Source organism: Bemisia tabaci, chromosome 1 (genome assembly GCF_918797505.1).
Source record: "Bemisia tabaci chromosome 1, PGI_BMITA_v3".
NCBI classification, from domain to species: domain Eukaryota; kingdom Metazoa; phylum Arthropoda; class Insecta; order Hemiptera; family Aleyrodidae; genus Bemisia; species Bemisia tabaci.
This window is the reverse complement of record NC_092793.1, coordinates 48,178,347-48,198,711: the sequence shown is the minus strand read 5'-3', so window position 1 is coordinate 48,198,711 and position 20,365 is coordinate 48,178,347. Positions and strand designations below refer to the sequence as shown.

The 20,365-nt window shown below is 37.5% G+C and overlaps 1 protein-coding gene across 8 annotated transcripts in view; it reads right to left on the bottom strand.

The window, feature by feature from the left end:
• Nucleotides 1-73: 73 nt before the first annotated feature.
• The window catches only part of Ca-beta (Calcium channel protein beta subunit), a 328,761-nt gene continuing 308,469 nt past the window's right edge, over nt 74-20,365 (bottom strand). For 7 of the 8 annotated variants that reach the window (XM_019054128.2, XM_019054127.2, XM_019054130.2 and 4 more), the window contains 2 exons: nt 18,976-19,017; nt 74-8,818 (listed from right to left, as the gene is read on the bottom strand). In XM_019054128.2, the coding sequence (XP_018909673.1) occupies nt 8,460-8,818; nt 18,976-19,017 (401 nt within the window). In that variant the 3' untranslated portion in view covers nt 74-8,459. The remainder of the gene's footprint in view (nt 8,819-18,975; nt 19,018-20,365) is intronic. The other variant, XR_011900186.1, reaches the window with a different exon arrangement.

The following is a 20,365-nucleotide window of genomic DNA, read 5'->3' as shown; positions in this document are numbered from 1 at the left end:
GAAAGAATAATTAAAGTTAAGGGAGTATGCAGGGGTGCGCAACATGAGAAGAAGAAGGAAAATGATGAAACGCTTGTTTTAATTTTTCAATTGTTTTAATTTTTTAATTTGTTTATTTTACTGGATATTTGTTCCTCTCACAGGCTAGCTATGCACCGAAGGGTGCAAAGAAATTTTTACAAAATAATAATAAGAAATTACAAAAATATTTAAATAATGGAATTTCATTAACACGGAACCGTGGTGAAACTCCAGCAGAATTTGACACTTAAGTTGAACACACAATTGCTGACTGTTTTCAAAATATTTTTGCTTTTCCATTTGCGGCGCGTCGGCGGTGAGGTTAGATTCATACACTTAGTGGTATTTTTACACAGATCCGGATCAATGTCCGGGGCAAACATTCAACACTTACAAATACATTTGATCAACTAAACATTCATAATCTGTCCATCACAGTTAATATTCCTAAAAGATTAATGTAAGTCACCTAGATGGACCAGCATAATCACCGATACTTCACTATCTTTCAAGAGATGATAAATTAAAATTTTGAGGTTGAAAAAAACTAAACACGAGCACAAAGGAAATTAGAATACTACATCGACTGTAATATCACCCTCCTCACTGCAGATAAATATAGCATCGAAAGAAATCAATACAACCTTAAAGCACGTATTCTATGGAATCCATAAAGAATCAAAATGATTTCATCCTGCTACCAAAGCACTCTCAGGAAGAGTACGATTTATTATTTGAAAAAATTCAGAATTGAAAATCCACGAACCTCTAGATCTTCCACATGAAAATATCAGAACATTTTTTAAAAGCACGATGTTGTAAAAATTACATCATTTCGACCAATATCGCTTCTTTTCTCTACTTCACACTCGCTCATCCAAAAGTATGTTCTACAGATGTGAGAAGAGTGCTAGCTTAGTGTTTTTTAGATTTGACTTCATCAATTTGTTGAGCCGAAATCTCTTTGGTGCCCGTGTTTTACAAGTATCATATCTTAATGCCGGACAAATTTTTTTGACTGTAAATGTAAAGTCAATGATGAAATTGGTGACCCCATCATTTTTTCATTGACAGACCTGAACAAAATATTTTTCAGCTGTAGATTAGCTGACAACTTCAAACAATTGTATCCATGATTGATTCAAAAACATCCCCGAGTCACCAAGGAAGGGAAAAATCGGATAATACCTGCTAAAAAAGGGGATCCTATTTTGGAGGCGACCGTATAATGGATATATTTGGTGTAAAACCAAAGACAACATGGTCAATCTCATCGTCAACGGTGCTGAAACTTAGTGTGATTTTACTCTCAGAAGTTTGTATGAAAATGTCATTCATGTTAAAAGTATCTTGAATATAGGACGTTCTTGGTTTTTTTTGAGTCTATAACTTACAAAGATGTGATCCATAAAATTATATCTCCTTCATTTCTGTTCGTTTGAAAACAGCTTTAAAAAAAACAATTAACGTTTGAAAAAGATCAAAGCGTGGGAAAAGTTTTTCAGTACGTGTCAGACGTTGAGAGGTCAAGTTAAAAACGAATTCCCGATGGATACTTCTCTTAATTTTGATATAATGCACCCCTCCCCACCCTCTTTATCTCCTCGGTGGATCTCTTCGGAGATGTCTAAGAATCAACTGTACCTTGAGACTTTAGAGTCCTAGGAGACGTAATAACGTATGTATACTTCAGGTTAATTTTAATGAGGAATAACTTCATCAATTACGTGACGTTGGACGTTTCTGACTTTGTTCCTGGTTTACAGTTTAGGCATGCCGAAAGCTCTATCAAATATAAATCTGTTCCTATGTGCTCGAATAATTTCTTTCCCCCGCATTCGGTATTCACAAAGAGTAGAATGACCTAAAATCGGCGTACCCGTTTCCACGACCGTGTCTCTCCCCTGAAACTGTGTACTCGATTCGATGATTAAATTAATTAATGATTAAATTAATGATTAAATCCCCGTTACGTACTAGAACTCTAACATGGAAGGCAAGTGTCATTTCTCACAATTGGTCATGATACCTGCATTTTTGTATACTTCGTCCTTTGTATTTTAGGGTTCAAAAGCCTAAATGAGGAACGGGTAGATCGATTGGCACCATGCCATTCAATCGGTCATTGCAATGAAACGGAATGGTTTAACACAATAAGTGCTCAACATATTTCACTGTATGTCTTAACATGTAACAAGTCAATAAATATACGGAATTAAAACAATAGTAACAATAACTAATAATTTAGCGATAAAGTTAACAGCAACATCTCAACTGGTCAAACCAAACACATTGGTAAGATATTTACCCACAATTATATTGACTTACAAAAATTGTCGAAATTCAACTAAGTTTTGAAGTAGAACCGTCTCTCCGATTGTTCTTCAGGTGTCTTGCCTCCTGCCGTTAGGACATTGTAAAGAAGGATTGATCCCTCTGTGGACCTTGGGCTCACCCATTTGAGGCTACCATAAAAAAATCGATTATCAAGCTGTATACTCTTAAAATCGATCCTTTTTTATAGACTTAAATGGCAGATCAATCGATTCGTCTCAAAACATGACACCAAACTTACAAAACCAACTATCTGCTAACAACAAATGGACGATATGCAGCAATTTTTAAAGACTGCTTTGGTTGTTGGTTAGCCAGACGGGAACGCAATGGGCTTGAAGATTTTTTGGAATGAACTCATTTCTTTTTTATTTTAACATAAACTGTGGTCAAGATTTACTGAGCTTGCGTTTTATCATATGCGTTATTCTAATGGAAGTTTTGAATGACACAAAATAAACAAAAATAAAATATTGGGCCATACGAGCTGCTCTCGTGAGAAATGAAGTAAGTCCAATAACATACTTTGTGTGTGTAAAAAAAAAAAAAAAAAAGTTGCGTTACAAAAAATTAGAATAGTTCCTAAAGTCTTTTTGGGAATTTCTACATTCAATTATTTAATTTTTTTATTTTTTGTCCTCATTTATTAAAAGAAATGTCACAATGTCAAATATTGAAAGAAAAAACAGGTAAGAGCTTCAATAACAGGATAGCTTCCTACATAGTGACATTTAACGTCAGTTTATGGACTTACTCTTTTCTTTCATCTTTAAACAAGAAAAAAATAACTCAAAACTATTTGCATAGAGTCCAAGATATTTTTCCAGCAGCAATCCAGTAGCATCATGTTATACTAATATTCAACAGCGCTTTAATTAGTATGTGCATTACATTATTCAAATCCTGTCTCTAAATAATTGTACATAAAATATATGTAACCCAACAGAAATGCACATATATTCTTAAAATTTGCTCAGGAAGCGATTGTTAGAGTAATTTCAAGGCGCATTGCTGAATATCGATTCCATGTGATAGACTCTCTAGTCATCAGTCATGAAAAATGAGAGAATATGCCAGGGTGCCACGAAAGGTGCCTATTAGTTGATCCAACTCAAATATTTTGCACCTATTATTCTCTTGTTTGTAAGATTGGCTCGCGTGTAACGTTTAAGGGGTTAAGGGAGGGGAGGATTTTTTGACGGTATAAACAGCCTTGAATCATCTACGCTATACTCATATGATAAAAGGCAGACAGAGAGGACTCTACGCTTTGTGCATTAATGTAAAAATGAGTGATAATGAGAATGTAACTTTTTAATGGATTATTTCATAACTTAGTTTTGGTCAGTGTATCCCAGTGGCGAGGCGCGAATGATCGATTTATCGAGCATCTCCATTTGAGGCTATCGTAAAGAATCGATTATTAAGGTGTTCGTTGCGAACACCCTGTGAATTGAAATATTTCCATAAGTTTGAATGGCAGATCCAGCGATATATCGCAAAGCACGCCACGCTACTGGTGTATTCGAGGTAAAAGAAATGGTTACTGAGAGAACTAATTCTAAAATGCCTGAATTCATTCCTCAGATTGAATTTCTCTGCATTCTAAGCGAAAGTAAAGGCGCATTGTCGGGTTGAAACCCCCAACTCGGGAAAATGGCTATACTTGTATGAAGTGGAATCTTGTTAAACGACTTCTGAGTGAAGTCATGCGATTTAAACACAGAATACCTATTGAAAAAGGTGAAGTATAAGCTTAAGTATCCAAATTTTTGAATATAATTACACGTGAAAATTCGGAGTACCTCCACTAAATATGTTAGGGTTTAAAAGTGACGACGCGTTACAGATGTGAATTTGCAGTCTTGAGACAGTTATAATCCTAATCTCTGCTGTTTGAAATGATTTTTTTCTTCACTTCTGAGAGAAGTGATCAATGAGAATGCTAACGATGATAAAAAAATACAATGAAAATGAAAGCATAATTTTTGCAAGTGGTCTGAGATATCTGTATGAGTACCCTATAGTTCATCTACTGCTAGCATCATCTGAAGTGGTGCATATCTAAAGTGAAAATATCAAAATCATACGTAGAAAGAGGATTATAAAAACCTTCCGAGTGGTGAGACGAAACAGGTAGGTTTGAACATAGATCACATCATTACTACAAAAGAAACGGTAGCTTGACTTTTCAAAATTCAAACAGTTTCTTAGAATCATGTCATAGATTTTTCTATAATACAAGAATTTTATATACACTGATACAAAAAGGAAAAGTTATTTAAAACATATACACGAATATACGTATTTCAAATACGCGGATAGAACTGAAATTTAAACAATCCACTTGTTGCCGGAGATGACCAAAACATGGGGTTTGGTTCTTCGACGAAGAGAACAGTTCATACATGTGGTCTTGTTTTATTAAAAAAAAAAATTAAATTCAGAAGAAGTTTCCAACTTCATATTCATCTAATTATAAGTGATGTTCAGAGTGAAGACGATCCTTCAATTTGAAGATCGCTTCAAGGAGAGGGAAGGTAAGGAAATCCAGTGATTAAACGGTTACAGCAACTATTAAGTATCAGAAAATCAAAGAAAAGTAAAGCATTAGAAGTCAAACTTGATGCTTACTAGTAATCGATCACATAAAGGTCAATTAGCGTCTTGAAAACTCATCAATGACTTGTTTTCAAAGAGTAAAACGATAAAGATATTTTATTCATTATTTTAGTCCAAGAGAAACAAACAGTGATTGTTTCATTGTTTCTCCTTTTTTATTTATAGAAATGAAGAGATGGGAGGTATTTTCCGATGCAAAATAAATATACGCTTTTCAATAATTTATCGGATGTAATATAGTTCTCTTCTCACATTTCATCGTGCATAAAATAAGTGCAAAGTTTCAGCTTCCTCACGACAAAATCACATTTGCGTTCGAAAGATTACTTCCGTTCAATGAAGTCTTTTACACTATGTTATTTGGTTGTTCTCTCCCCTTTCCTGTTTTTCGGTAAAGCAAAAATATAAATCTAAAGAAAACCTAATTTTTCTTGTTTTCATTAATAGCAGAAAATATTTAAGGCAAGTAAGGAACAGACAAAATCCTACCCTTTACAAAAGGTAGTATATTTACAAAAAGTAATCGATTTCATACCGGTTTATTTACTACAGAGTAAAGAGTGCATATTTATGAAGGGTTACTTCTTATTTTCATCAATTTGAGGACCATGAAGACATTTACATTGAATATTAAGAGACAAAAATAAAAAAAGTATGATTGCAGACACCTACTGAGGCATACTAGCTTAGGACAATATGAATAATTTTCTATTTTTTTTAAAGAAAAATCAGAGTCAGCTCATGGTACAAACCCTGATTGCAGGCCCGCCACAAGGGGGGGGGGGATACTGGGTCCCTGGTACCGGGGCCCGGGCCCTGGAGGGGCCCGGCCCGTGACGCAGGTGACAAACCACTACGAATTCATGTGTAACCCTTGTCTCGTAGGGAAAAGTGAAAAAATTACCCTGAAAATTCCGCAAAAGGTGAATAAAGTTTCAAAAACACGCTAGGGCACTATAAAATTTTTCTTACTTTTTTAGAGATTTTCAAGATTTTGAGTATATGTAGAATGATATTTTTAGTAACTGTGTTTCATTTTCTTCCGTTGTCGGATGCTAAGAGGCTCCTTTCTGGGCATCCTCGACTTCAATGTCTTAACTCCCTTGCCATAGACGTACGAAAGGGGAGTCCAGGGGGGCCCGGCACCCCATAGAATTGAAAATTATCATCTGCCCCCTCAAAAAAAAATTTATAGATGTTTTGAATGCAACAATTCGAAAGTTTTTGGTGCTGAAAGTAAACAAAAAGGCGTAATTATTCTGCAGAAATTGATGGAAAATCTCCATCATAAGAGCTTCATAATGTGTCCAAATAGATTTAAAATTTCAAAAATTTCCCGGGGGAGACCCCCCGGACCCCCCCCCCCTGTGCTAAGGGCCCGGGCCAGAAAATTGGTACCAGGGCCCGAGATGGGATGTGGCGGGCCTGCCTGATTGAACCCTTTCTGTCAATTCAAGGTTCAACCATAAACGCAGCCGATAAATTTTCATCAGTTTCTTCATTAATGGCATGTTAAGGAGCAATTGAAACTAATTTGTTTGTTTTAGTGAGTAATTTGTTTTTTCACTAGATGACAGTATTCCAATACGAGTACGCTTAGCCTGTACTTTAGCGCATAGGCCTGGAAAGAAGGATATAAATCCTAATATATACCGTCCTCTTAAAATTGGAGGTGCTCCTTACTTGAATCTGCAATGCAATGAGCTAGCTTTTTTCTAGTCGGAATGCTTCTCAATATACATATACTTATCTCATCGGGTGGTAATTCTCTCCACATTAACACCTACACTTTTTGCAACCGCCAATATTTTATTTTATTACGACGATTTACTCTGTCTATAGTCAGTTTTTACATGAAAGGTATCATCATCATACAGGTTTGAGTTGAATTGGACTCACAACAATTCTACGTTATTGAAAGTCATCGAAAAGTCATGCTAATTCGGTAATCCATCATAGCTCTTACAGTTATAGAAAAATGTATGGAGTTTCTATCAGAGAGTTACAGCTCATTTGCATTTCTCCTCTTCTTCATTTTAATCTGTCGTGGAACCCATAACAATTAATATAATTTGGTCCGACTATAATTATCCACGAAGAAAATATAGTTTCTCCTGCTCATGTTTTTTTTACTAGTTCCAATCGCCAGACCTCGAGTTAGACAAATTTACCTTTTTCATCTGCTTTTTGCAGATACTATACGATTAATATCTGCATGCAGATGGAAAAGGTATTCTCGTTTAAAACAGGGTCGAACACGTTATAAAAATTCGAGCCAGCCGAATTATCCACGCTGACTAAACTAGCCGATAAAAAAAGACACAAGAACGATATAACAGTAGGAAGTACAAAAAATTATGAACAACTATGAGAGCCCCAGCCCTCCATCCATCAGTAGCGTTAACTTGGAAGCTCCAGTTTAGAATGAGCAGGAGAAATACGAATTTGAAAAAGGAAACTGGAGCCTGATTACTTTTTTTTCTTTTCGGGCGCCATGCAGAATAAGAGAGAGCATCCGTTTCAATTTTCAATGTTCAATTAATGCCACTCGGATTATTTTCATTTTTGCAAATGCTATCTCTGCCTGTATTGCTCTCCTTATGACATCGCGCGCAAATTTTAATTTTTTGTTCTCTATAATTTTCCATGCTGGAAAAAAACTCAAAGCAATTTTTCAGTACAAACTTTGACTAAATGACGGCCTCTTTTCTAAGCAACTCGATTTCACTATGAAAATTCTGCGATTCCTTTCTCCGTCTGGTGGCCCTGCCACTGAATACAAGCAAGAAAGAGAATCGGAACACTGGAAAAAAAAGTCGCTTGGAAAAAAGAGTCCAGACTCTTAAAAACATCGACAAGAAAAAATACTCTTGATTCAATCGGATTTTTGCCTAAATCTAGAACCAAGTATCTTAGTTTAAGTGGATTTCCTTTTGATTCAAGCAAAAAGCCAATAAGAGTATTCTTTCATGTCATTGTTTTCAAGAGTCTGAACTCTAGATCCAAGCGACTTTTTTTCCAGTGAGCCGCCTGGATCCAAGCGATAAAGTCGCCTCAAATCTGGTGCCAGGGGTTCAATCACTGGATTTCACACAGGGTTGCAATTTTTCATGAAAAATAAAGTTTTGAAATTTCACGTGAAATATATCATGAAATTTCAGAAATTTGTGAAAAATATTGAAAAATACCAGTTCCTTTTCATGTTTCGCAAAGTGTAAAAATTGTGACTGTCCTCTATTTTTGTGTATTTGAGCGCGGGTTGCATACTCTAACCCCTGAAAAACATGGAATTTTTCACAGTCTCGTAAAATTTCATGAGATTTTCCACGGAAATGTCCAATCTTTCATATTTTTCATTTCACGCGTACAACCCTGATTTCACAGGACCTGATTGAGGCGGGTCTGGCATCCGTGGACAACTAACTGTAGCCTCCGGTTCAATCACTGGAGACGCCCGGCTGAGAGAACCGGACCTGCTGATGTTAGACGGCGTTGAGGGCCCGCTTGGAGCTGGCGCGATGGGAGTGGTGCGGGTGGTACTCCTCGGGGTCGTGGAGGGGGGCGCGGTGCCGCTCCGGGTAGCGCTCCTCGCCGCTGAGCCCGCGCTGGTACATCTCCCGCCCGCGGGGGTCCGGGTGGGCGTAGGGCCCGCCCGGCGGGGACTGGTGCTGCGGGTGGTGGTGCGGGTGCTGCTGGTGGGGGTGCGGGTGCTGCCCGTGGGGGTGGTACATGATCATGCCGTCCCGCGACACGACCGACACCCCCGAGTCCTCGTACTCGGACATCTCGCCCCGCTCCCGCACGATCCGCGAGCGCCCTCGGGGTGGGTGGTGGTAGCCCCCTGAAAAACGCATTCAAGTTACAAATAAATCAAATGAAGGGCTCATAAAAACGCATTCAAGTTACAAATAAATCAAATGAAGGGCTCATATTATTCTCGTGCAACAAGGATTTCGATGGCTAACGAACAATGCAAGCCTATATGAGGACTCTGTAACAATAGCGGATGTGAAACATTACCTTTTCGAAACGCATTCAAAAAACCGTTTTGGCATCGAGAAAATTTTGAGAAAATACTTGATATGTGATTTTCGAGATCTGCACATTATGCCAGAGCCAAACATATGAAATTTTTGTGTGAACAAAACAGTTTTTTAAGCGTCTTTCTAAAAGGTAATTTTTCACAACCGCCATTGTTGCATATAAGGCCTCATATGCAACCAATGGATAATTTGCGCACAAAAAAGGTATTGCCTCATCTGAGAGTGCCTAATGAGCTGAGTTTACTCTCATAATTTTTCTCTGACACGGGAAAATGAGAGAAAAATATATTTAAAATTTAGGAATTGTGCCCGCCTTATGACGTCATCTGGCGGTATTTGCCATGTAAACACATATATTTTAGCAAATTAGGTTATTTTGTCATTTGTTCTCCAATAATTGTCCAATTTAGAAACCAAGGATGTCCTCGTGCTCAGTTTTCCGAGCAGTATCATTTTAAAGATGAGATTCACAAAATTTGAGACAACCGCAAATTCTCAATTCCGTACATGCAAACTGACGATTTTGCAGAGCGCAGAGAAAACTTCGTCATTTTTGTAATTTTAAGGTTAGATTTGCATTTTTCATATATCGCAGCGTCATTGTAGCGCTTTACTGCAAAATTGGAGAAACTAAACTCATTAGCTTGCGTATTTTATACTGTAGAATACGGCAAAGTCGCTGACTCCTCTTTGCCAAAATTGTCAGCTTAGACGGTATTGTTCATTAGCCCTTGATTTGGGGTCGTATTTATAAACCTCCTTGAATTGGTCAGTTGTGCTGGTCACGGAATCCTCTTTTGATGCTTGATTCTTTTAAACTAGAAATAATGAGATCTACCCAAACGGCAACTTCCTACGTTCAATATCAACCGAGCATCGCCCTTTTAAACATGCAGTTGTAACGTCTTTCACCACGGTAGTGACAAATTTCCTTAATATCTTCCACCTTGATTTCATCAGTCAGGAAGATACACATTTGCATTGATCACTCAACAAGAAGCTTGGATGAGAGCAAGGTGCAAGAAACCAAGGGTGTCATTACTGCGGTAGATCAATCATCAAAACACGATTCGATGGCCGGCGCAACTGACCATATCATCCATTAGGACAATTCGTCAACGATTTTTTGTCCGCGCACTTGTTTTTTCTAGTAGTTTACGTCCACGCGTTTTGTGGCAAATTATATGCTAAACGTTATTAAATACACATGCTAGGATTTAGTATAAGTTTTTGGACTACTGCTCTCCTTTTGTGCCGTAGTCTCTCAATCTATTTTGCGAGGGAAGCTCCGTATTCTTAAAGGATGCCTGCCATTCTTAATATGTTAGAGCGCCTTCAATTGCGTATGATACTGGGCAACACCTCTGTTGTGAAATAGTTGTTCAATAAGGCGCCGTGACACGCTGAGGCGGGCGGGCGGGCGGCCGGATAGCGCGCATTGGCGCCTACAAACCTAAGGTGATACTTGAAGCATTGCGCAATGCGTGAAGTTTCCCCTTAGGTTTGTAGGCGCCAGTGCGCGTCTCGCGCTGGCAGCACGCCGCTTCACTCTGTGTTAGGCTCTAATATGGAACTCGCGGAATCAGCTATTTTCAACTCATGATTTTGAAATGTTCGCACACTCTGCATGGATTATTCGCATTTAAATTGTGGGAAAAAATAAGTATAAAAGGAAAATATGACGCGTGTTTTGTAAATATATGTATTAAGGTGGTTCCGTGTCGAATTTAATGATTTTCAAAGCAGTTTGATTTTTTCTTTCATATTTTGCGCTTTTACTGGGCTGCAGCGTGGTATACGTGCAACCAAACGCTCAAAATCGGACGTATTCGACTCTAAAAGATCTATGTACAAATGGTTTAAAACTAAAGATTGCGTGCTTCTTGATTTTTTACTCTCTTCCTTTCATTTTTGTGTATTGTTTCTTTCAACCCAACCACGGCTCATTGAGACTGATATCGATGCCATCGCTTGGAAAAGGTTTTACAAATATTTGCCACGTTTTAAAAATGTAAATGCTTTTATGATGAAGTAATATTTTCATTAAAAAAAGAAAAAAAAGCTATTTACAAGATATATTTTATATAGACAATTTTAAGGATAGAAATAAGACCAAATACTCACCAATGACAATTTGAAAAGACAAATCAAAGGAAGGAAGTAACATTTCATGTAAAAAATGAGTTACCATAACAACACCTCTTTCTCTCTCAAATTGAGAGAGAGTCAGATTGAGAGTCTCAATTTTCTCATTTTGATACTGCCATTATAATATTACATGGACGAAAATATAACACTTGGACCGAGTCACTCTTGCTTATTTTACGCGTGGACGTCAACTACTGGACAAAACAAGTGTGCGGACAAAAAATCGTTGACAGAATGTCCTGAAACCATATCATCTGAATTTTTGATTGACTTGGCGTCTTGCGCTTCATTAGACTATCTGGGATCCAAAAAATAGTGTGCGTTGCATGCAGATGATGCAGAAATTAAGGTTGTAATACGGAAGAGAGAATGATGTGAGGACTCTACAGTGGGGACGAGGTAGCGCTCAATAGTTGATCAACGGGAGTTGCTATTGCCAGTGGCGATTCTTGCAAATTGGCAACACTGTTTTCCCCATTTAACTGTACATATGTAGAACAATCTATTCAATCGATATATTAAATAGATTTAAATGGAGTATCAACAGTGTTGCCAACTCGCTGAAATCGTCATTACCTGATGCTTTCATCAAGAGTCCCTTTATACCCCGAGTTACGACATCTCACTTTTGGTTGGGCTGAAAGTGGCCTAAAAAAAATCCAATTCTGATTGGTTCTCGCTCATGGAGTCACAAATGAGTGCACTAAGATGGCGGGACCTCGAATGTGAACAAAAATAATGAAAATATAACCCAATTGTGGCTTATCAAGAGCGAATTGTTATTTTCATCGCACCACAATGAAAATAGATTAAGAAATTATCCACTAATCAATCTAATTTTATTTTATTGCAATTTCTTCGGTTAGGTTTTGATCAGTTTTGTTGATGTTGTTGTTTTTGGATGACAGACATCGCAGGATTCTTTATCCTTATCCCTCAATATCGTTCGTTTGGGTGCACACTTTTGTGACACCATGGCCAGCCCAGGCCAGCTGATAATCGAGCCGTCTCAACTCTGGGTATAAAGGGACTCTACTTTCGTCGATGACAGTTGAGGGTGTTGAAATTTTAGTGTTGCACCCATTTCTTAGAGTCCTGATAATGTTAAAATGGGATCAGTTAGTAAATTCAACTTTGGCGTGGTTAACTTTCCCAAGGTTTACCTTGCGTCTCGCAATCAAGCAGCACGGGGAAAGCTTTGAGAAAACAACGCAATAAAATGAAAAAGCACCTCAACATTCTGTTTAAAATCAGGAGTCCTCGGTAGGTTTCATTACTTTTAATGCTTGATCACACCTCAACCCTTCGTATGTCAAAAAAAAAAAAACGATTAAATTAAAGGGATTGACTGGCCACAAAAGAGACAGATGAAGTAACTGACATGGAAAAAATACAAACTGATGTGGTACATGACTGTTCAGCAATATATATGCTCTCCAAGGAAGTACCTAATGGCCGCTGCACTAATCATTGCTCTTAAGCAGTGTTCTGCCGTGCTAAGAAAAAAGTCCTATAAACCTTCAGGCGTTGCCGAATTTCCTGTAATTAAACGCGAATCACCTGGTAAAATGAATATTTTCCTGCCGATTTTTCAAAGAATTTCGTTCGCAATCTATATATTTAATATCCTAAGGCCTTTTTTGGCCTCCAACAGTTTGTGCTAATTCGATCTCGGAAACTACTGGACCGATTTTCCTCGGATTTGTTTTAAATGAAAGCTCTTAGGCTGTAGACGTGCCAACATCCCTTGATTTTTCGATTTGCGCGACCGACGTTGCAAAATTTACCTCGATTTGATAACGACATATTTGCATTTTTGACGCTGGACAGTTTGTGCTAATTCGATATCGGAAACTACTGGACCGATTTTCCTCGGATTTGTTTTAAATGAAAGCTCTTACGCTGTAGACGTGCCAACATCCTTTGGTTTTCCGATTTCCGCGACCGACGTTGCAAAATTTACCTTGATTTGATAACGACATATTTGCATTTTTGACGCTGGACAGTTTGTGCTAATTCGATCTCGGAAACTACTGGACCGATTTTCCTCGGATTTGTTTTAAATGAAAGCTCTTAGGCTCTAGATGTGCCAGACACCCTTCGTTTTTCGATTTGCGCGACCGAAGTTGCAAAATTTACCTTGATTTGATAACGACTTATTTGCATTTTTGACGCTGGACAGTTTGTGCTAATTCGATCTCGGAAACTACTGGACCGATTTTCCTCGGATTTGTTTTAAATTAAAGCTCTTAGGCTGTAGACGTGCCAACATCCCTTGGTTTTTCGATTTGCGCGACCGACGTTGCAAAATTTACCTCGATTTGATAACGACATATTAGCGTTTTTGCCGCTGGACAGTTTGTGCTAATTCGATCTCGGAAACTACTGGACCGATTTTCCTCGGATTTGTTTTAAATGAAAGCTCATAGGGTCTAGATGTGCCAAACCCCTTCGTTTTTCGATTTGCGCGACCGAAGTTGCAAAATTTACCTCGATTTGATAACGACATATTTGCGTTTTTGACGCTGGACGAGTCATATGGTTGGGGGACCTCCCACCCTCTGATTTTCCGTTTCCCTCTCCACGTAAACCCATCCCTACCTGCTCACAACACGTGTCACCCTTCTACCCTAGCATGGGTCCTACGGCAGTTTCACTCATGTCGGGGGTCGGCTCATGTCTTCTTCCAAGAGAATTGGTGATTTATCTTCACCCTTTCGCACCGTTACATTTTCAAAAAGTGTTCTGATTTTCTTTTCCAGGAGTGTTATTTATTTTTCAAGGTTGTTTCTTTTTCTAAAAGTAGGTAATTTTTAGTTTCCTATTCTTTGTTTTTGAATTTATCATTTTGCCTCCAGGAAGTCCTCTAAGCACTGGTAGTAGCAAAATTTGGCTCGCGAAGCGAGCCAACAGTTACTCGCGGAGCGAGTAACTGGGGGTCCAGGGGGCTTGCCCCCGGCTAGCGGCGTAAGCGAGCGTAGCGAGCTGAAGCAGCTAGTTTTACCTAAAGATTCTTAAAATTTAAAGGAAAAATATTCATAACTTCCCGAAAAAACAAACCTTTTATCGAAGGAAATTTTGGCAACACTCGAATGTTCATACGACGTTCTTTCCTTAGCACGGCAGGGTTGACCAGCCACTAAGTGGATAACTAAGTACGAGGTATTTGCGTGACACTGCCAGGAACACTGGCCATCAGATTGGACTGTACAGTGAAGTACCTGCTACTTCTTTTCTTTTTTTTAAAGAGCGTCCCGAAATCATCACAAACTAAACTATGCGTCTAAAGTATATTCATAGGTATCAGCTCGGATTCACTAGGTTAGAGTCCAGAGTGATAAAAAGAGGAGAGAAGGAACAAAACATTCAACATTATTTCATGCAGTTAGATTGTTTTACTTAGCGCATGCACCTTCGGCATTATTCCGCAGTCCGCACAACAACCGAGAAACCCCTTTTTGGCAACTGACACCTGATTTTCCCTCCCTTCATATGCTCAAGGATGTTAATCATTCAATACGTGTTACATATTTGTATTTGTTTTGGATGACTAAAATATCTTATTCCTTAAAATAGCTCTTGCCACTTAACTGTGTGTGATTATCTGCATGAAGCAACGCGTTGCCATAATTGTGCTCAACGATGATCATTTTAGTTCACTGTCATGCGCCATCCATCGCTATCGGGGACAAGAATGGAATTCATCTCAGATAGGTCACACAATACTGACTTTGGAGCTTAATCTTTTTTTTCTCTCTTTGACTTTGAGCGAACATCTCTTGAACCTGAGGCTCGGGGCACATGTCAATACGCTATTTCAAGCATGTTTTAAGACCCTCACGTATGACATTTTTGAAAGTATGTATGTATGAGCCGCTTTTACGGCGCGCTAGGGCGCTCTGCGACGCCTATTCTCCACAGGAATCTGTCATGGTAGAGATCCTCCGGATCCTCCAGTTTTGAAAGTTCTTCCTTTAAAAGTTACTATAAAAGGATGCGAGGAAAACGCTTCAAAAATGTTTCAAGCACAATATTATCCTTCCCAAAAGTCCCCCTATGCGTTTTGAAAGATGTAAACGGAGACTTATACCTTTATGGAATGCACAATTTTTTTTTAAACGACCATTTTGACCCGCTTCCACCAAAATGCCACTATTGAATAAATTGTAAATTACAAAGTAACTGAAATAAAACTTTCAAATGATGAAAACAATGGAAGAGCAGGCAAGTAAAATAATTACGAAAACCATGCCTTCTATATAACAGTCAAAAAGGAAATAATTGTGCGTGATTTGCAAACTGTTGAGATAATGATGCAGGACTAAATCATTACCTTCAGAAGCTATGTAAGTGCCTTCGAAATCTTGTGAAATACCACGAGTTGCTATTTCAAGCCGTAATAAAGTTACTGGACCATTGACAGATATTAGCATCATTCAATGCATCCTCGATGTTACGTGCGTAATGTTTCCTCTGATTACTATTGTCAATTTGATATCAAACTTCCCTACATATTGGATCAGCCATCATCAGCAGTTGAATTCCTGAGTACTTTAGATTGAGAAAAGAAGCAATAATAAACAACTTCAGACTATGCTACATTTCTACTCGATGAATATGTGATCATCATCGGAAAAAAGAACCATATCGTCGAGGACATTGATTGAGAATCGACAAATTGGTAAGAGAAGTGTTTGACAATCTATTTGACACACCAGACGCCCAAAAAAGTCAAACAAAACATGAAGTACAATTATCTAGAGACGCCGGTTCAAGAGAAGAGTTTTTGAGAATATATAATTATGTTATACGGAGTGTAATTACTATGTGCGCAGCTTAAATTGCTTGATCAAAACGCAACGTTACATACTCTAGGCACTAAAACAAAGCAAACTACCCGCAGTTTTTTGATAATAATTAATAAATAATTTAAGTTCGATTTTCCGACCGAGCAAACAGAAATCGCTCACCTGAGCGATTCTTCTCTTTACAATAAGGAGCTATTATTTTTGGCGTATGTTATAAAGAGCACTTTTATCTATATACATAGGGAGCCTGGTGGCGCATACCGCGCATATAGTTTCTTATTGCGAAATAAAGTCCAATCCTCCTCTTCAAACTGGGCAGGCTCTTTTTCCCTCAACATCCACATTTTGCAATTGGGGAGTAATATTTCCGGCTAACCTATAAGAGCACATACACAGAGAGACATTTCAACTCAAAAATTTGGTTAATATGGGAAGTAAAACACAAAATAATGCTAGCAATTGGTTGAAAACTTCAAAAGAAAATGTCAGCTAGTTTTCTCGAAGAAATTAAATGAAAAACGAGTGGTGAAGACGAACGTCGTCGCAATCTGAGGAATGCATTTTCCCAGTCTCTTCATTTTTTTCTGCGCGAAATTCACCGCAAACTGTATACCAAAATCAACACAAAATTCGTATTGGTTTGTGTTTTAGTTCCTGCATTAACCAAAAGTAACACTCTAAGAACACGAATATTTTTATCAGTGTATCTGCATTGGAGAAGTTATGGTACATACGTTTTTCTAAAATGAACCAAATTAGTAGTTCCTCATTGCAAAATGTAATTCGTATAAGATTGCTAACTGCACTTGAAGCCTTTGTTCTGCCTTAAGGATAACTTGAATTTAAGAAGACAACTGCAAACATGGAAGACTAAATAGCTAAAAAGAAATAAATGGATGATAAAAACAAATAATTTTAGCACGCTGAAATTTTACTCTATGGTACTTACTGCTACTGATAAAGGTTATTGGTTGGTTAAGAGTAACTGTCCGTTTAGCGAATAGGCAAAAAGACGGCTAAAATCGGACTGTGACTTCATTTCTAATGACACCTTTCATTCCTTCCGATGCGGCCAAGATAGAGTTAAGAAGCGGAAAGAGATGATAGGACAGAAAAATAGAAGAGCAGAAAAAGAAAAGAGAACATTTAATTAGTAATATTGACGGAAAATCATTTATGAAAAGAAATAAATGAGTGATACAATTGAATGAGAGGTGTAAAATAAAATAATGAGCAAATAAACAATGAATAAACGATACAAGAAGCTTTATTAAGAGTTTGAAAAGTAAAGTGAGGAATTAAAAGTAAAAAGGGCGAACTTATAGAGAGATTTACAGTGGTGAAGCATATTATAATCGGGTATCGATATTTTTGCATTCGAAGTCATGGCAAAAAAATCGATTATTCAAGAGGTCATTTCAAATATCCTGATATTCGATCCTTTTCCAAAGGTTTAAACGGCAAATCAACCGATTCATCGCAAATCACGCCACGCTTCAGAAAATTAGAGGAAAGAGCCAAGAAATAACTAAAGCTCTAAAAGCTTTTAAAGACAGATTCAGATCGCACATACTGAAGTGTAGTGAGTAGGCGCTGGCGCGTGAGTCTATGATTCTTGAGATGTACATTGAATTCATGCAGGGAAACTAAACTTAATCATAAAATTATATTTAGGAAAAAAAAAAGTCAAGTAAACATTCTTTTAACAGATGATAACGAATTAAATTCACTCTTTCGCTTATTTGGAGTCTCAGATATTACTGAATAATCTTGAATTACAATGAGCGAAACTAGGGAGTAGATGAGCTATCCGTCAGAAATCTACTCGGTTTAAAAAAAAAAAAAAAAAAAAAAAAAAAAAAAAAAAAAAAAAAAAACTGTGTAATTTTGCCAAGCAAATCAATTTCCATCTTTGAAACAGTATTCAATAAATTCGGCAAGAGCAGCTCAAAATTGCTTTCAAGACTACTCAATTTTTTCAAAATTCCCCCTTCCTAAACCCCCAAGGATGTCCATGACAAGTATTTATTAAGTTGTTTGAAATTTGGAAGCTGTAGAGCTGAACATCAAACCTTTTAAACCCTTAATTCCCTACCAGCTTGGATTTGTTTCAAACGGATTCCATGTTTTGTACCAATCTTTAGTAGTCAAAGTTATAAGCAGATTGACGCAACTATTCAAGAAAATTACTAGTAAGGCAAATTTTACTTAGAACACATACTTTTGCAACCTACATCATGAGCATTTTTTCTCTAAGATTTCATTACTTTCCTGACTTCGATAGGAGTCAAATTTACCGAGTTTATCGAATCAAGCCAATTAATAACTACAGAAGCAAAAAATAATAGGCATCCGTCAATGGAAGGAAATAAAAATTAAGCAGCCATGGCTACATTTTGTTTCTACGTATGCTACTGAAGTTTACGAACAAAAACATGAAAAAATTATATCCGTGGCACATCGAACAATTACAATCAACTGTGATCGCCCACAGGAGAGGGTGCTCCAGCTCAAAAAGTTAAATATTGAGTTAATCATACAATTGGTTACCGGGGTGTTTTTTTGCACAAAATACACCAAAAAAAGTTTACCATTTACGGAACTCGAGGTTCTGGAGTGCAATGTCATTTTACGCCCTCTGTCGGCTCGAAATGAAAAAAAAAACTGGTCGTAATCTTGTGCCTATGCACTTAGAATGTAAATCGAGAACTCAATACCACTACGTCCCAACTTAATGGGCAAAAATACATATCTGAAACATTTACATTCATGTTTTAAAGACCATCTTCCTGTGGGCGGTTACAAGTAAAGTTACAAAGTATTTTAAGCCATTTTGAAGCATTTTATTTTCTATCACAAGCCTTTTCAATCGGTTAATTTAAGATAATAATGTCTAGACTACGCATGCAATAATTGGCGAAAAACAAGCTAAAAGCGGTGAGCTGCCTGCTTTCAATATGAATCATATTGGGTGATGAATATTGGTGTTGTCAGCATACCTCTTTGATCTTGAGGATAATCATAATCTTCTGGGTGCAGGCCTGGTTGGAAGAAAAATTTCCTCGGATTATTTTTAAGAAAAAACAAGCTTTTACGTCATAAAATTCGGTAGCACCAGGAAAGTCAAACTCATTGTTCGCCTGTTGAACACTCGTCAGGGCCATGAAAATTAATTTACTCTGACTCAATCATGATTCGGTGCCAAAGTCAAACATTTTATAGGGCCAAAATTCATTCAGAAGATTGATGTAGAAACTGCCTCAATTTTTACGACATATTTGTATATTAATGCTTGATCGTAGTTTGAAAAAAAAAAATTGCAGTAACTCAAAAGTTTTGTATCTGAGAAAACTTATGTGCGTAACAAAAGGAGAAACATTTATGGTTTTCATTGTAAATTGTTAAGCATAGCAAAAGGCGTTAAAATGAACTAATATTGAAAGTTAGTACACTGAAATATTACGAAACTATAGTTGTATATAATGTTGCATCCTACAAATTTGAAGGCGTTTCCCAAGTTGGTTACGCGGTAACCAATGATTACTCATTTTCTTCATATAAAATGCAAATTTGGAATTCTATAGACGTAATTAGATACTAATCTGCTATTGTTATGTACGCTTGTTAGTTATGGATTAGAAACTGAAACAGAAAAGGCAGCACTAAACATGTTGATCATTATGAAGTTAAGTTAGTTCTCATTAATCTAAAAGATGCCATTCAATATCTATCTCGAATATATCTACCCCTATCTACGGTAGAAATGTATCCATGTTAAATATTTCTATAATTAACTTAGGTATTTGTAATTATTTTCTTAACATTACCAAACATCGTCCTATGCATCAATAATTTTAAACTCTTTCCCAGACAAATCTAACAGTTAAACCCTTGCTCATAAAAGAACCAGCCCGAGAAGGGACTTCTCATTGCACAAATCGGTAAGTGCAGTTCCAATGCTTTGGTGAACAAACCATCTCACACAGAATACAACAGTGCTTTCCCTAAAACCCCAGGAAAACAACGTGATTTCCAAGAAGCCACGCAAGTGGTAAAGAGTGAATTATCAATATCGGCATTTCCTCATTTGACGATTATGAACACGGCTAAAATGTCCGCTCTCATAAGCTAACCAGCGAGCTGATTATTGAAATCAATAGACAAAGCGACAGGCATAGGAGATAAAGGAAAAACGAAGTTATCCTATTGGTTAAAATGGGTTGTTGGGTTGGACAAAGGAGGTAAGTAACAGACTAACTAACGGCAGGCCATGAGAGGCCAGACACTTGGTCCGTCATTTCCCCCTAAGTCTATGAGAAGCACCCGTGTCAACCAATAGGATGACTCCATACTCTCTGTGTGTTCTTTGACTATAGCTTTGTCTATCAA